At 48.7% G+C, this 15669-nt stretch overlaps 1 protein-coding gene across 1 annotated transcript in view; it reads left to right on the top strand.

Annotated features, from left to right (window-relative positions):
* Positions 1-1287: 1287 nt before the first annotated feature.
* Positions 1288-15669, top strand: part of GPR25 (G protein-coupled receptor 25) — a gene marked incomplete at both ends in the record, with an annotated part of 21967 nt that continues 7585 nt past the window's right edge. The window contains one exon of the mRNA XM_080698741.1: positions 1288-2369. Coding sequence (XP_080554867.1) covers positions 1288-2369 — 1082 coding nt within the window. The remainder of the gene's footprint in view (positions 2370-15669) is intronic.

Raw genomic sequence — 15669 nt, 5'->3', positions numbered from 1 at the left:
GACTGGTGGCCCGCAAGTCTCCTGCCTCAGCGATGACCCTGTGAAGTCAGGTGCCTGCAACAGAGCCTGCCACATGCAGGAGGCCACTGTTAACGGGAGGGAACCCAGCAGAAGTGACAATCCACGCCGCGTTCCCAACCCCGGGTTGCTTGACACCTGGGTCACTCACCCCTGGTGGCAGTGGGGGTGCGTTTGGAAGGGAGGTGGACCACTGTAACATTAGTTCAGCACAGCATCCCAGGGCATCCCAGGGCAGGGATGTCTGCTAAAGGAGAAAGCATCATCTCTGCCTCTCGGGTCCCGTACCCGTTCACTGCCAGACTTCATGCAGCCCTTTCTCCTTGAATCCTTCCCTTGCTCTTCATCCACAAGCTCCCATCTTGTAACTTAGGAGCACAAGTCTGTGTTTTACGAGGTACCCTCTGACAACATCTATACTGAGCTGACATCTGTGTTTGACTTTCTAGGCAGGCTGGCAGGAGGGGGAGCTGGGGAAGAGCCGTCTTTGGATTCCGGGTTCTGTCTGTTGCAGCAGGGCGGTCTGAGTACACCTCTCTCTCTGGCCTCCACATCAGAAAGGTCTCCACGAGGACCGAATATGGACGGAAGAGCCAGTGGTTAAGATGTTCAGCCGTCTATGCAGGAGGCCAGCGATGGCTCAAGAGCTCTAGTGACCAGACCCGGATTAGGAGCTGCATCCCCAAGGCAGGCTCCCAACCTCGCCAGATGCCTCAGGGCGACAGAGGCCCTGTTTCTAGAGAGCAGGCGAACTGGAGGGGGCTGAGGCACCACACCCTAGCCCAGGTTCCATCTCCTCACCTCTAAAAGAGAGAAAACAGCAGCGGGGCGGGGAAGAGAAGAGAAGTGGGGTACCAGAACAAATTGGGGCCTCGGGGAGCCCACCAACGCTTGCAACCTGACATCAGAACCCCCAGAGAGCAGCGCAAGCACCCCGATTTCGATCTTGTAAACAAAGAAACCAAGGAGCTAACAGAGGGAGAGAGGGGCGGGAGGCAGGTTTCCCAGCCCTAAGACCTTTCCTGGCTGGACTTGTCGTGAAGGCCCTCTGCCCTTCCCTGCCCGCTGTTGGACCAGCCCCGGCTGGCAGGCCACCACCCCTACCACGGCCTGCCCCTCCCGGCCCACGCCCTCCTCCGCACCCACCTTCCTGCCCACCCGTTCGCCTCGGCCTGGGGTGGCAGGAAGGGAGGTGCTGGGCACCTGCCGTGAAGAGCAAACCCCCTCTTGTGAGAGCACCTCGCTCCGCGCAGACCTGGTGGCCGGGCCATGACCTCCGTGCAGCCCTGGAGCCCCAGCCTGGGGCCGGCATCCTGGGACTACTCGGGGTGGGGGGCCGCGGAGGAGCCGGAGGCGTGCGCCCCCCGGGATCTGCCCTACGGCTACGCCTACGTCCCCGCGCTCTACGGGGCAGCCTTCGCGGTGGGGCTGCCGGGCAACGCCTTCGTGGTGTGGCTGCTGGCCGGGCGGCGCGGGCCGCGGCGGCTGGTGGACACCTTCGTGCTGCACCTGGCGGCCGCCGACCTGGGGCTGGTGCTCACGCTGCCGCTGTGGGCCGTGGCGGCGGCGCGGGGCGGCCGCTGGCCCTTCGGCGAGGGCCTGTGCAAGCTCAGCTGCTTCGCGCTGGCCGGCTCGCGCTGCGCGGGCGCGCTGCTGCTGGCCGGCATGAGCGTGGACCGCTACCTGGCCGTGGTGCGGCGGCTGGAGGCGCGGCCGCTGCGCACCCCGCGCTGCGCGCTGGCCGCCTGCCTCGCCGTCTGGGCCTCGGCGCTGCTGGCCGGCCTGCCCGCCCTGGCGTACCGCGGGCTGCAGCCGCTGCCCGGGGGCGCGGGCAGCCAGTGCGGGGAGCAGCCCTCGGACGCCTTCCAGGGCCTCGGCCTGCTGCTGCTGCTGCTGACCCTCGCGCTGCCCCTGGGCGTCACCCTCTTCTGCTACTGCCGCGTCTCGCGCCGCCTGCTCCGGCCGCCGCCCCTGGGCCGCGCGCGGAGGGGCTCGCTGCGCATCATCGTCGCCGTCGAGGGCACCTTCGTGGGCTCCTGGCTGCCCTTCGGCGCGCTGCGGGCCGTCTTCCACCTGGCGCGTCTCGGGGCCCTGCCGCTGCCCTGCTCTCTGCTGCTGGCGCTGCGCTGGGGCCTCGCCCTCGCCACCTGCCTGGCCTTGGTCAACAGCTGCGCGAACCCGGTCATCTACCTGCTGCTGGACCGCGCCTTCCGCGCCCGGGCGCGGGCCGGGGTCTGCGGGCGCGCGGGCCGCCAGGTGCGCAGGATCAGCTCGGCCTCCTCGCTCTCCAGGGACGACAGCGCCGTGTTCTGGGGCCGGGCCCACCCCGCCAGCGCCTCCCCGGCCGCCCGGTAGCCTCCGGGGCCAGCAGCGAGGGGGCCTGACGACCAGCAGGCTGCCCCACCGGCGCTGCTGGCCACCGCCTCCTCCGTCGCCTGCCCAGAACCTCACCGAGCTGTTTCAACTCCTCCAGACCAGGCTGCAGAGGCCCGTCGTTCTCCCTGCCCAGTGAGCACCTGCGCTGATTCTTCTCCAGTTCAAGAACTGTCCCACGAGATGCAGCCGACGGCATCCTTGGAAACCCACAGGTTCATCAAGTGGAGAGAAGGGAAGTGGGTTCCTTCTCTGCCCCAGCCTTAATAGCACCGGCCAGAAAACCCAACCCCAACCCCAGTCTCTGACTGGGCTTTCTCTGGTCCCTTTCAGAGACCTCTGGGAAATTCCTTCCTTAAGTCTGACCCTCTGGGCCCGCTGGCTCTCTCAGATAAAATCTATAACCCAGCATGCTGGCTGGGGCACGTCTGTAGTTCTAGTGCCTGGGAGGCTGAGACAGGAATGCAAGTTCACAGTCAGCCTCAGTCATTTAGTGAGACCCTGTTACCAAATAAAAAAATAAAAGAGTCTGGGGTGTAGCTCTAAAATAAATAAAAAGTAAATAAATCTGAGACTGGACAGTCCTTATGTAATCAGTCATCTCTGTGACTGTGTGGGCCACTAATCTCCATCTGCTCAGGTTTTTGTTTTCAAAGCTCACCAAAGACAGGTGAACCAGCCCTAGTGTGAGCTGCCCAGCGGGTACATCTCACCCATTCCCTACAAGCCACTCTGCCCTGGTTTGGGCCTGATGACCCTTCTCCCTTCTCTGGCAAAGCTGCAGATTCACTCACCTTAGAAGTCGATCTGGATAGAGATCTGAAACCCCTCTCCCAGGGTTCAGATTCCCCGTCACTCAAACAGGGACTGCAGGTCCTTCTGTGGGAACCCACCGTTCTCATTAAGCACCTCGCCTTGGCAAGGCGTCTTTGCTGGAGCAGTGGGAGGGTGGCACACGCAGACAAAACTCATCTTAGTAGCTGAGAGTGACTTCAGGTTGACTAGCCTTTGCTAGGGGACGGGAGGGAGAGTTAGCTGCACTTGTGTGGGTGTGGTTATCCCTCAAGAGGGCAGCTACTTCTTCTTCTTCTTCTTCTTCTTCTTCTTCTTCTTCTTATTATTATTATTATTATTATTATTACTACTACTACTATTACTATTATTATTTCAGTGGAACCCAGGGGCATTCCACCTCTGAGCTACACTACCAGCCCTATTTTTTATTCTTTATTTTGAAACAGGGCCACCCTAAGTTGTAGAGGGCCTCACTAAGTAGCTGAGGCTGGCTGTGAACCTACAATCCTTCTGTCTCAGCCTTCCAAGTACTGGGATTACAAACATGTGCCACCATGCCTGGCTATTCTTATTATTTTTAAGGATAATTCACAATTTGAAGATTACAGAATGTAAAAAAAAAAAAAAAAAGGTAAAAAAGTGTGCCTGGACTGAGACAGGAGGATCGCACGGGTTCAAAGCCAGCCTCAGTTACTTAGTGAGGCTTTCCGCAACTTAGTGAGACCCTGTTTCCAAATAAAACATAAAAAAGGTCTGGGAGTATAGCCCGGAGGTAGAAAGCCTCTGGGTTCCACCCCCAGTACCACAAAAAAAAAAAAAAAAAAAAGTGTGCTTGCCAAGGGCCACTTCAAAGAGGAGATGTGTCTTTTTTTTTTTTTTTTTTTTTTTTTTTGGTACTGGGGTACTGGGGATAGAACACAGGGACATTCTACCTCTGAGCTAGCTACACTTCCAGCCCTTTAAAAAAAATTTTTTTTTAAACAAGATCTCGGTAAGTTGTTGAGTCTCATTAACTTGCTGAGACTGAGCCAAGTGTGGTGGTGCACAATTATAATCCCAGCATTCGGGAGGCTGAGACAGGAGGATCGCGGTTTGAAGACAGCCTCAGCTACTTAGGCCCTCTGCAACTCATTGAGACCCTGTTTCCAAATAAAGAATAAAAAATAGGGCTGAGGGTGTAGCTCAGGTTCCATCCCCAGTACCACAATAAATAAATAAATAAATAAATAAATAAATAAATAAATAAGGAATTGCTGAGGCTAGCCTTGAATCTTCCATCCTGCTGTCTCAGCCTCCTAAGTACTGCGTTGTCCCACCATGCCCTTTGAGATGTGTCGTTTTGAATTTCAAATGTGTATGGCGGCTTTTTCCTACCCTTGGGAGTCCTTCCCGCACAAATGTTTCGGATTAGCTATTTTCTAACTGGTTTATCCTTTGATGTTTCTGGAAGGGTTGGAAATTCTCTGTTTACACTTTTGGTTTAAGAGGATTTGGTTTAAAGACATTTTGATGAGGGCCCAGAAAGAGACCCAGTACTACTACTCTTCTTCAGAACCACATCCTGGCCAGATCCCCAGGAGGCCGGCCTTGAAGGACGAGCCCCAGAGAAGGTCCACAAGGATCAGCGCTTCAGCACTAGATGGAGTCCACAGCTGGCTTTCTTCCTTAGACTGTGTAACCCACCCCACCCCATCTAATACCACTGCATCCTCGGCGTTTGGGGAGGTTAACATTGCAGCCCACCCTGACCCCACCTGTCTGCTTCCCCTAGATCCGGCTGTCAAAAAGTACATCTAGCCATTGGCTAGCCAGGAGGGTTGCAGGTTCGAGGACAACCTCAGCAATGCAGCGAGACTCTCAACAACTTAGTGAGACCCCGTCTCAAATTAAAAGGGCTGGGGTGTAGCTTAGAGGTAGAATGCCCCTGGGTTCAATCCTCAGACACACACACACACACACACACACACACACACTGCCTGTACACCAGGAGAAGGCAAGTCTTGCAGCCTGAGGGTCACCTGGGCCTGCAGGATGCGCTGCAGACACTTCCTGTTTGAGAGCTGGTTATATCATAGCCCTTCCTGTCCTCACCAGTGCTCCCCGAGGTACCAAGTTACTCCGTTTTCCTGTGGTGAAAGAGGCCCCAGAGCTTCCAAAAGGGATGCTGGCCCTCACCTGGGTGTGTGGGGTCAGATCTCAGCATATAAAGAAAGCTTCCCTCTCTGCTGGTGGGATGGAGTCCCTCTTCTACACCTGCCAAGCCTTTTTCCCTAAAGGAATTTGGCTTCCTGAAGACGGACAGGCTTGATGTACCAACAGAGGTATGGGTGTGGTCTAGGGTTGTCTCCCTTCCTGTAGAAGTTACAGAAATGTAGCTTTTCTCCCCGGCTGTGCAGCTGTGCCTGTGAGAGAAGTTTCCTCTCATACAGTATGGCTGGGATCTGGCCAGCATGTATCCTTTGGGAATGTTATTCTATGTTCACAAGAAAATGTGCTCTCAGCCAGGCATAGTAACAGGGAGTCTGAGACAGGAGGATCTCAGATTCAGGGCCAGCCTCAGCAACATAGTGAGACTCTGAGCAAACTAAAAAGACCCTGTTTCAAAACAAATAAATAAATAAATAAAAATAAAACGGGTTGGGGATGTAGCATGTAGCTTGCAGGTAGAATGGCCCTGGGTTAATCCCCAGGACAGAGAGAGAGAGAGAGAGAGAGAGAGAGAGAGAGAGAGAGAGAGAGGAGAGAGAGGAGAGAGAGGAGAGAGAGGAGAGAGAGGAGAGAGAGGAGAGAGAACTTTTCCGACTGGGGACATGGAGCACAAGCTGCAGGTCACTGGCTAAATGAGCGCTCCCTCATTCGTTGTTGGTGGGGATGCAAACGGTAGATTCTTTTAGAAGGCAAATGGCCAGTCTACATCATGAGCTTTAAAATATTGGTATTCTATTCACCCTGAATGTTCATACCCTTTGACCCAGTCATTTCATTCTACCACCATCTTCTAAGGAAATAATACTAAATAATAACAGTTTAATAAACCAAATTAGAAAAGCTTTCTTTAAAAAAATTTTTTTTGTAGTACTGAGGATTAAATTTAGGGGTGTCCTACCTCCAAGCCAAACTCCTAGCCCAATTTTAGTTTTTAGTTTGAAACAAAGTCTCACTAAGTTGCTGAGGCTGGTCTCTAATCTACAATCTTCCTGTCTCAGCCTCCCAAGTACTGGGATTGCAAGCCTGCATCACTACCACCGGCATGGTAAAGTTTTCTTACAGAATTACACCTAGAAGGAAACAACCTAAATGCCCAATAATAGTGTTATGTCTTCACGAATATGATAGACTATTCTGCAAATCTGAAGATATTGCTTGAAGACAGACTGGAAAATGTTGACCTTAAGTTAAAAAGGGAGAAAATAAAGGTAAAATTGCATAAGTTAAATACACACAAGTTCAGAGGATACACAATTATTAGTGTTAGTTTTGTTGAAGGAAAATATTACATGTCTTCTACTCTTTTTTTTTCCCCCCCTTTGTGGTACTGGGGATGGAACCCAGCAGCATTCTACCTATGAGTTACACCCCCAGCCCAACTTTTTATTCTTTATTTTGAAACAGGGCCTCGCTGAGTTGCAAAGGGCCTCACTAAGTAGCTGAGGCTGTCCATGAACCTGTGATCCTCCGGTCTCAGCCTCCCGAATGCTGGGATTACAAGCGTGCGCCACCACACCTGGCTTCTTCTAGTCTTTATTTTTGTTTTTTAGTGGGATTTATTCTTACTAGGATTGAAACCCAGGATATTCTACCTTTAAGCTATACCCCCAGCCCTTTATATTTTTTATTTTAAAACGGTGTCTTCCTAAGTTACCTTGCATTCGCCTTGAACTTGTATTTCTCCTGTCTCATTCTCACAAATACTGAGATTATAAATGTGCACCACCACTTACAGCTGTATACACAATTTTTTTTTTTTTTTTTTTTGGTGCTGGGGCTTGAACTCAGAGGCATTCTACCTTTGAGATATACCCCATCCCTATTTTTTTCTTTTTATTTTGAAACAGGGTCTCACTAAGTTGCAAAGGTCCTCACTCATTGCTGAAGCTGGCTGCGAACCTGCAATCCTCCCGTCTCGGCCTCCCAAGTACTGGGATTATAGGTGTGCACCACACGCCTGGCTCTGCACATGCATTTTTAAGGGCGGTTAACAGTAACGTTCCCAAAGCATAGGGGTTAAAATTGGCCTGGGTCCTGGCTCTGCCTGTCCCTGGATTTTTCCCTCTAAAGAACGGAGCTGAGAGTGTCTGCTCAGGCTACCTCACAGAACAAAGGAAACCATGTTCTTGAAAATACTTCCTACATGGTGGTGTTTCAGACAACTCTGCCACTCCACCCTGGGCTGCCCTCGGGACTGGCATTCTTCAGCCCTAGCAGGCGGAGCTGCTCTGAGGGTTTAAAAGGTCGGCATCCGGCGAAGGCTGGCACATGGCCTGTGTCTGAGTCTCGCTTGCCTCTTGTGACTAATTCTGAGCTTTCCCTCACCTCCCTCGACCCTGTGGGTCTGTTCTCAGGGCAGAGTGTGGGAACCAGAGGCCCCCGGCTGATGAGTGATCTGGGGAGTTCAGAAGGCTGGCAGAGCTTGAGATGTAGGCGGCGTTTGGTGATGCGTGATATGACTCAGTCCCCAGTGCCACTCTGGGGGCAGAGGGCGGGCCCTGGACACCCAGGAGGACAGAGAGCATCGGGACCAGTCCCTGTCTGCCCTTGGCCGAGTGGCCTGCGGGAAGCCACTTACACCCCCGCGCCCACCCCACTCTGATCTCAAATGGGGCCAACGACAACGACCAGACCAGGAAACGCTCGGTCACTGAGAGGGAAGGAGAAAGCGAAGATGAGATCCCGCTTCCTCTACTTATCTTCAAAATCAAAAGATGCTTATTGCATTTGTAATGATATCTTCTGAGATTGGTGCTGACATGTGTCAGAGGTCTGCATAGCTAGACCATCTTGTTATCTGTCTATCCTAAGAAGGAGGCCGCCAAGGGCCACAGATGGGAAGTTACCTGTGTAAGGCAGTAACAACCACTCCCACCTCTGTGGCACATTGCAGTGTGTGTGTGTGTGTGTGTGTGTGTGTGTGTGTGTGTGTGGAGAGAGAGAGAGAGAGAGAGGGACTGGGGATTGAACTCAGGGGCATTCTACCTCTGACCTAGATCCCCAGCTATTATATTTTATTTTTTGTATATATATATATATATATATATATATATATATATATTTTTTTTTTTTTTTTTCTGTACTGGGGATTGAACCCAGGGGCATTCTACCTCTGAGAATATACCCCAGCCCTATTCTTTTTTTTTTTTTGGTGGTACTAGGGGTGGAACCCAGAGGCTTTCTACCTCTGGGCTATACTCCCATACCTTTTTTTAATATTTTATTTGGAAACAGGGTCTCACTAAGTTGCTGAAAGCCTCACTAAGTAGCTGAGGCTGGCTTCGAACCCGTGCGATCCTCCTGTCTCAGCCTCCCAAGCGCGGGGATTACAAGCGTGCGCCACCACACCTGGCCCCTATTCTTTTTTTTTTTTTTTAATTCTTAATTTTGAAACAGGGTCTCACTAAGTTGCGGAAGGCCTCACTAATTAGTTGAGGCTGGCTGAGACCTTTTATCCTCCTGTCTCAGTCTCTTAAGTACTGGGATTACAAGCCTGCATCACCATGTCCAATTATTTTTATTTTTAAACAATGTCTTGCTAGGTTGATGAAAGTCTAACTGCCATCGGAGGTTGGCTTTGAACCTGCGATGTTCCTGTTTTAGCCTCCCAAGTATTGGGATAACAGGTATGCTTCACCACTTGTATTTTTTATTTTGAAACAGGGCCTCACTAAGTTGCTGAGGCTGGCTGTAAACCTGAGATCCTCCTGACTCAGCCTCCCAAGTACTGGGATTACAAGTGTGGGCCATCGTTCCGCACCACTGCAGATTTTAAAAACGCACACGCACACGATTTCTCTGATCCTCACGACCCTGTGGCAAGCGGGAGGGATGAGCTTCACTTTACTGCTGATGAGGCAGGCTCAGAAGAAGGCATGGGTGTGGCCACAGAGCTGCAGACAGCACAGCTCAGGCCCAGGCCTTCCCTGCCCCTCCTACCCGCACCCTCCCCCTTGAGTCCCTACAGACAGGAGCCTTCTCAGCAGGCTGGGGCACCTACCAGTGATCCTAGTACTTGGGAGGCTGAGACAGGAGGATTGCAGGTTCGAGAACAGCTTCAGCAACATAGCAAGACACTGTCTCAAACAAAGAAAAAAGAAAGGACTAGGAGTGTAGCTCAGAGTAGGATGTTCCTGGGTTCGATCCCCAGTACCAAATTCATTAATTAAGTAAGTAAGTAATTAACTAGAGCTAATGCTTATTGAGCTAAGCAAGAAACACTGAGCTAATGGCTTATATATACTATGAATTCTCACAACAACCTTATGGGATATATAACATTATTGTCATGATTCTACAGATTGAAAAATTGAATCTTAGAGAGTTTATAGAACATGCCCGCCGGGCGTGGTGGTGCACGCTTGTAATCCCCACGCTTGGGAGGCAGAGACAGGAGGATCGTGCAGGTTTGAAGCCAGCCGCGCTGGCTTAAGAGACCCTGTTTCCAAATAAGAAAATTATAAAATAGGTCTGGGAGTGTAGCCCGGAGGTAAAGTGTTTCCAGGAACTCCAGTACCACCAAAAAAAAAAAAAAAAAAGAAAAAAAAAAGAAAAAAGAAAAAAAAAAGAAAAAGAAAAGAAAAGAAAAAAAAAAAAGACATGCCCAAAGTACTTTGCTTGAAGAACTTGTTAGCATCCCGATATTACAGGTTGGGAGCTAAATGTTTAAGAGCTGGGTTGACTTGCCAAGATGGCACATAGAGGGCAGGATTTAAAACCCTCGAGTTTGCTGGGCGTGGTGGCGCACGCTTGTAATCCCCGCGCTTGAGAGGCTGAGACAGGAGGATCGCACAGGTTTGAAGCCAGTCTCAGCTACTTAGTGAGGCTCTCAGCAACTTAGTGAGACCCTGTTTCCAAATAAAATATAAAATAGGTCTGGGAGTGTAGCCCAGAGGTAGAAGGCCTCTGGGTTCCACCCTCAGTACCACCCAAAACAAAACAAAACCCCTCGGGTTCTTGCCCATCTTGGGTCTTGCACTAGTTTACTAGCCCTGCTTACCACGTCATCACTAGTTCCTGTTAAACCAAAGGTGCCGAGGCCGCCGCTGTTACTAACCCGTGTGGAGGCCTCTGCCTCCGTTCTCAAGCAAGCAGGGTCCCCTCCCTACCAAGATGGATGGTAAACAGTTTGGGCATCAGATGGAGAGGGTGAACAGGGCTCCTCCCAGGAGTGCCAGGGCAGGACTGGGTCCCACTGGCCCCAGGGAGCCTGAAGAGCACGAGCTCGGGAAGGCGTGGGGCTGGGCAGAGCCCCGAGCACAGACGAGGGCTGCCAGTGCCTGGTGCAGGCTGGGGTTTGCCCCCAGAGATGTGCTAGACAGGGGTGATTAATCCGGCTCACCCCGCTGCTCTGAGAATGACTGTGTCCACGCTCACTGTCTCCCTCTGTTCACCGCCTCTGCCCCCAACAACCCCAAATAAGCAGGGGGTTCCTGGGGCTGCCCCAGTTTGGATCCTGGGAGCACAAGTCACAGCGTGGTATAAGCGACGAGGCTTGCCGGATCCTCTGTTTTCATAATCTTGTTTGCCTTTTCTTTCTTTCTTTCTTTCTTTCTTTCTTTCTTTCTTTCTTTCTTTCTTTCTTTCTTTCTTTCTTTCTTTTGAAATTGACCCTGGGATTTTCTACCACTTAGCTACAGCTTCAGCTCTCTTTTCTGTTTTGTATTTTGAGACAGGGTCTTGCTAAATTGCTGAGGCTGGCCTCAAACTTGGGATCATCCTGTCTCAGGCCCCCAAGTACTGGGATTACAGGCATGTACCATAATGTCTAGCGGGCCAATTCTTTCTTCTCCTCTTCCTCCTCCTCCTCCTTCTCTCTGTGTGTGTGTGTGTGTGTGTGTGTGTGTGTGTGTGTGTGTGTGTGCATTCTACTTCCAAGCTATTATCCTCAGTCCTATTTATTTATTTACTTATTTATTTGTTTATTTGCTTTGAAATAGGGTCTCACTAGGTTGCTGAGAGTCTTACTAAGTTTCTGAGATTGGTCTCAAATCTGTGATCCTCCTATTTCAGCCTCCCAAGTACTGGGATTACAAGTATGTGCCACCACGCCCGGCAACTATCTTGTTCTTTATATAACCTGTTGCCCCAAATCTTCTCAGGTCTCCATTTCTAAAATTGTCATGACCACAATGGGAGGAAAAATGTCAAGCGAAATAACTCAAGTTCCTCCACCCTCGTGTCGATAATTTTCATTTTTGTGCATTTTCTCCCCAACTCTTCTTGACCACGTTGTGCTCTGCTTGATTTTTTGTTTTTTCTTTTCAGAGTTGGGGATTGAACTCAGGGTCATTCTAATTCTACCTCCGAACTATACTCTTAGTCCTATTTTTCATTCTTTATTGGAAACAGGGTCTCACTAAGTTGAGGAGGACCTCACTGAGTAGCTGAGGCTGGCCGCAAATCCACAATCCTCTTTTCTCAGCCTCCCAAGTACGGCAGCTACAAGCATGCACCATCATGCTGGTCTTGCTTTTGAATTTCGAAAGACATTCTAAATGTGTCTTTATGCCTTGCTACAGATTTCATAATTTTTTTTTTTTTTTTTTGGTGGTACTGGGGATGAAATCCAGGGGCCTTCTACCTCCAGGCTATACTCCCAGAACTATTTCATTTTTACTTGGAAACAGGGTCTCACTAAGTGCTGAGAGCCTCACTAAGTAGCTGAGGCTGGCTTCGAACCTGTGCGATACTCCTTTCTCAGCCTCCCAAGTACAGGGATTACAAGTGTGCGCCACGACGCCCGGCCTCATAATTGTTGTTTTTGAAGACTGCGCTCAGTGTCTTCACCACAGCGTGACTAACTGCCGTCTGTTATTAGACATTTAAGTTGCTTGGGAGCTTTTGCTTTTATACATATGCTGTAGTGAATATATTCTCCATCTTGTTCAGAATTTGAGTGTCTGTTTGAAACTGAAAAAAAAACCCTTGCCACCCTCCCTCAGGCCCTTCCTCCCCTCTGCTGCTCTGTGTGATTATATCGCCCCTTCAAAAGACCGAAACCTTAACAGCAGTAGCCATGGACTTATGAAAACGGGGTGTGTGTGTGTGTGTGTGTGTGTGTGTGATGCTGGGGACTGAACTGAAGGCCATTCTACCTCTGAGCTACACTCTCAACCTCACTTTATTTATCAATTTATTTTTAATTTGAAAGCACGGTCTTGCCAAGTTGCTGAGTGTCTGACTAAGTTGCTGAGGCTGGCTTCGAACTTGCGATCTTCCTGTCTCAACCTCCCAAGTACTGGGATTACAAACCTGTGCTACCACGCCCAGCATGAGAATCTATTTTGAAGGAAAAGTAAAGTAAGTGTGTTTCAATGCTGGCGGGGCTCTGGTGCCACTCGCTCCCTGGCTCAAGGCCCAGCTCTGTCCTCACTGTCTCAACGCTGGCGGGGCTCTGGTGCCACTCGCTCCCTGGCTCAAGGCCCAGCTCTGTCCTCGCTGTCTTGGGGACCTTGGGAAGTTTCTCTTCCTCCACCTCAGAATCCCCATCTGCAAAATGGGGTCAATGCTTCCTATCTCTCAGAGTATGGGAGGCGGGTAAATGTGTTGACAGGTGAACGTTTAGAATTATCCGGCGCATACTAAGCATCACATGTTCTATGAATCAGCAGTAAAATAAGCAATTTTAAAAAGTTTGCAAAATCGAACTGAATTCCTTTTTAAATTTTTTAATTCAGGTTTCCCATAAATTTGATTTATTTCTAGAAAATTACTTACACTTTAAATCCAGTGGTATTTCTATTACATAAATATTAAAAAATCATTTTATGATCATGAGTTTCTTTAAAAATGCACTAAGCCAAAACACAACTTATACATTAAACTTGACTTCTGTACGAACTAGTATAAAAGTCTTAAGAACCAATTTCAGATGTCAAATGTAATCTACAAAAACTTTACCAAGTGAAATGTAGAATTCTGTAGGATGACAACACATAATACAATAAAAATCTGAAAACATTTAATGCTTTTCAGAGGATAATAATAAACAGAATTGAGAATGAGAATTAGAAATTAATTCATACTAAAAAAGATGACTTATAGAAAATGATTTAAAAGCTAATTATGAGTAGTCTTATTATTTATTTATTTATTTATTTATTTATTTTTGTGGGTCTGGGGATGGAACCTAGGGGCATTCGACCTCCAAGCTATAGCCCCTGCCCTATTTTTGATTCTTTATTTTGAAACCGGGTCTCACTGAGTTGCAGAGGGCCTCACTAAGTAGCTGAGGCTGTCCACGAACCGTGATCCTCCGGCCTCAGCCTCCCAAATGCTGGGATTACAAGCGTGCGCCACCACGCCCGGCGAGTAGTCTTAGTTATAGTAATATATTTACTTAATATACAAATTAGCTTAGGTGCAGCTATTGACAACTTCTAGCCCAGCATGCACCTGGTTACTATTCACCAAACAGCAATGAAGTCCAAGTGCTTAAAATATGATTACCTATAATGTTTTAGTCCTTGTAGCATATATTCTTCTGATTTTAATTTTTATTGTTATTTTTTGTTCTACAAAGTCTTTATAAACTCTGGACAACAAAGCTCTTTGATGTTGAGAAATTAAACCCATCCAATCAAATGTTAGCCAATATCTATATTGTAAACCTTCAAGCCTTTATATTATCTGCAGCAATTTTTATACATTTTTCTCCTTGTTCCTTGCTCACTTATCTTTTTCCTATCTCTCCAAAGCCATGTTTACTAATTTCTAGGATAGTAAATGAAGAATTTTAAGTCATTATACCTAAGAATTTTAAGTAAATTACCTTACCTTTTATTTAATTCAATTATGCTACATAGGCTAGAATATTCAAAGTAACCTGCCTATTAACGTTACCAGTTGTAGTATTCCTTTTAGACTGTAATAACAAAATGCCATAAACTGGGTAGCTCACAAACATACTCAAACTGAATTCTACCAGGGTTTGGGGTTTCTCTTCTCAAATTCACTGATTTGACAAACTTTATTTTGCATTGTTAAGTTTTCTGGACTTCAGTATGCAAGGCAGAGGGACTGCAGAAGTGAAGTAGACCTCCTATTCTACAAAATAGTAATTGCTAAATTGAGTCTCCATCACACACACACACACACACACACACACACACACACACACACACACACACAGTGGGCTTACTGGTATAACAGAGGGAAATAAAAGTCACAGGCTTTTTATTCTAGGTAAAATGTTTTTTCTTTTCCTGTGTCTTTTTTGTGGTGCTGGAGAATGAACACAGAGGCATTCTACTTCTGAGCTATACCTCCAGCTCTTTTTTATTTTTTGTTTTTAAACAGAGTCTTACAAGTTTGTTGAGAGTGTCACTTTGTCACTGAGGCTGTCTTCAAACCTGCGATCCTCCTGTCTCAGCCTCTCAAGTCCTGAGATTACTGGTGTATACTACCATGCCCGGCTCCTGTTTCTTTTTCTTGAAACCAGAAATCATATAAAGAATTCTGTGCTGTGAGCTGGGCGTGGTGGTGCACGCTTGTAATCCCAGCATATGGGAGGCTGAGACAGAAAGATGGAGGCTTGAGGTCAGCCTCAGCTACTTAGTGAGGCTCTTTGCAACTCAGTGAGAACTTGTTTCAAAATAAAGAATAAAAAATAGGGCTGGAGGTGCACCTTAGAGGTAGAATGCCCCTGGGTTCCATCCCCAGTACCGCAAAAAAAAAAAAAAAAAAAAAAAATTTGCTGTGAATTATCACCTTTGCATATCTTTGATGTCTACAGAATTAGTTAGTTGGTGTTTCCCCAAGGCAGACAACTGTATAGACTGAGAACTTGCTGTCGGAGCCAAGACTGCCCCAGACGAGTGAGACTGAGTACCTTCCCCACGGCGACAGTGCTGCTAAGGCGCTGTGTCCTACGCTGGTCACTCTGAGGCCCACAGAGCCCCAGCATGGGCTGGGGGTTGCATGAAGGACCTCTGTGATGCCTGTCAGTGCAAAGACTCCAAAACCCCATGATTCTACAGAGACATATCTACTATACTGCTTTTAAGAAAATGTTTTAATATTTTATAAAATGCATTCATCAAAAGACTAGAAGCAAGCTGGGGATGGTGGTGTACACTTGTAATCCCAGTACTTGGGAGACTGAGACAGGGGGATCACAGGTTCATGGCCAGCCTTAGCTACTTAGTGAGGGCCTCTGCAACTTAGTGAGACCCTGTTTCAAAATAAAGAATAAAGCTGGGCGTGGTGGCTCACGCTTGTAATCCCAGCATTCGGGAGGCTGAGACTGGAGGATCACAGGTTCATGGACAGCCT

This window comes from Muscardinus avellanarius (genome assembly GCF_963383645.1).
Source record: "Muscardinus avellanarius genome assembly, chromosome: 7".
Taxonomy (NCBI): domain Eukaryota; kingdom Metazoa; phylum Chordata; class Mammalia; order Rodentia; family Gliridae; genus Muscardinus; species Muscardinus avellanarius.
Note: the sequence above shows the minus strand (reverse complement) of the source record. Positions and strands in the feature narration are given on the sequence as shown.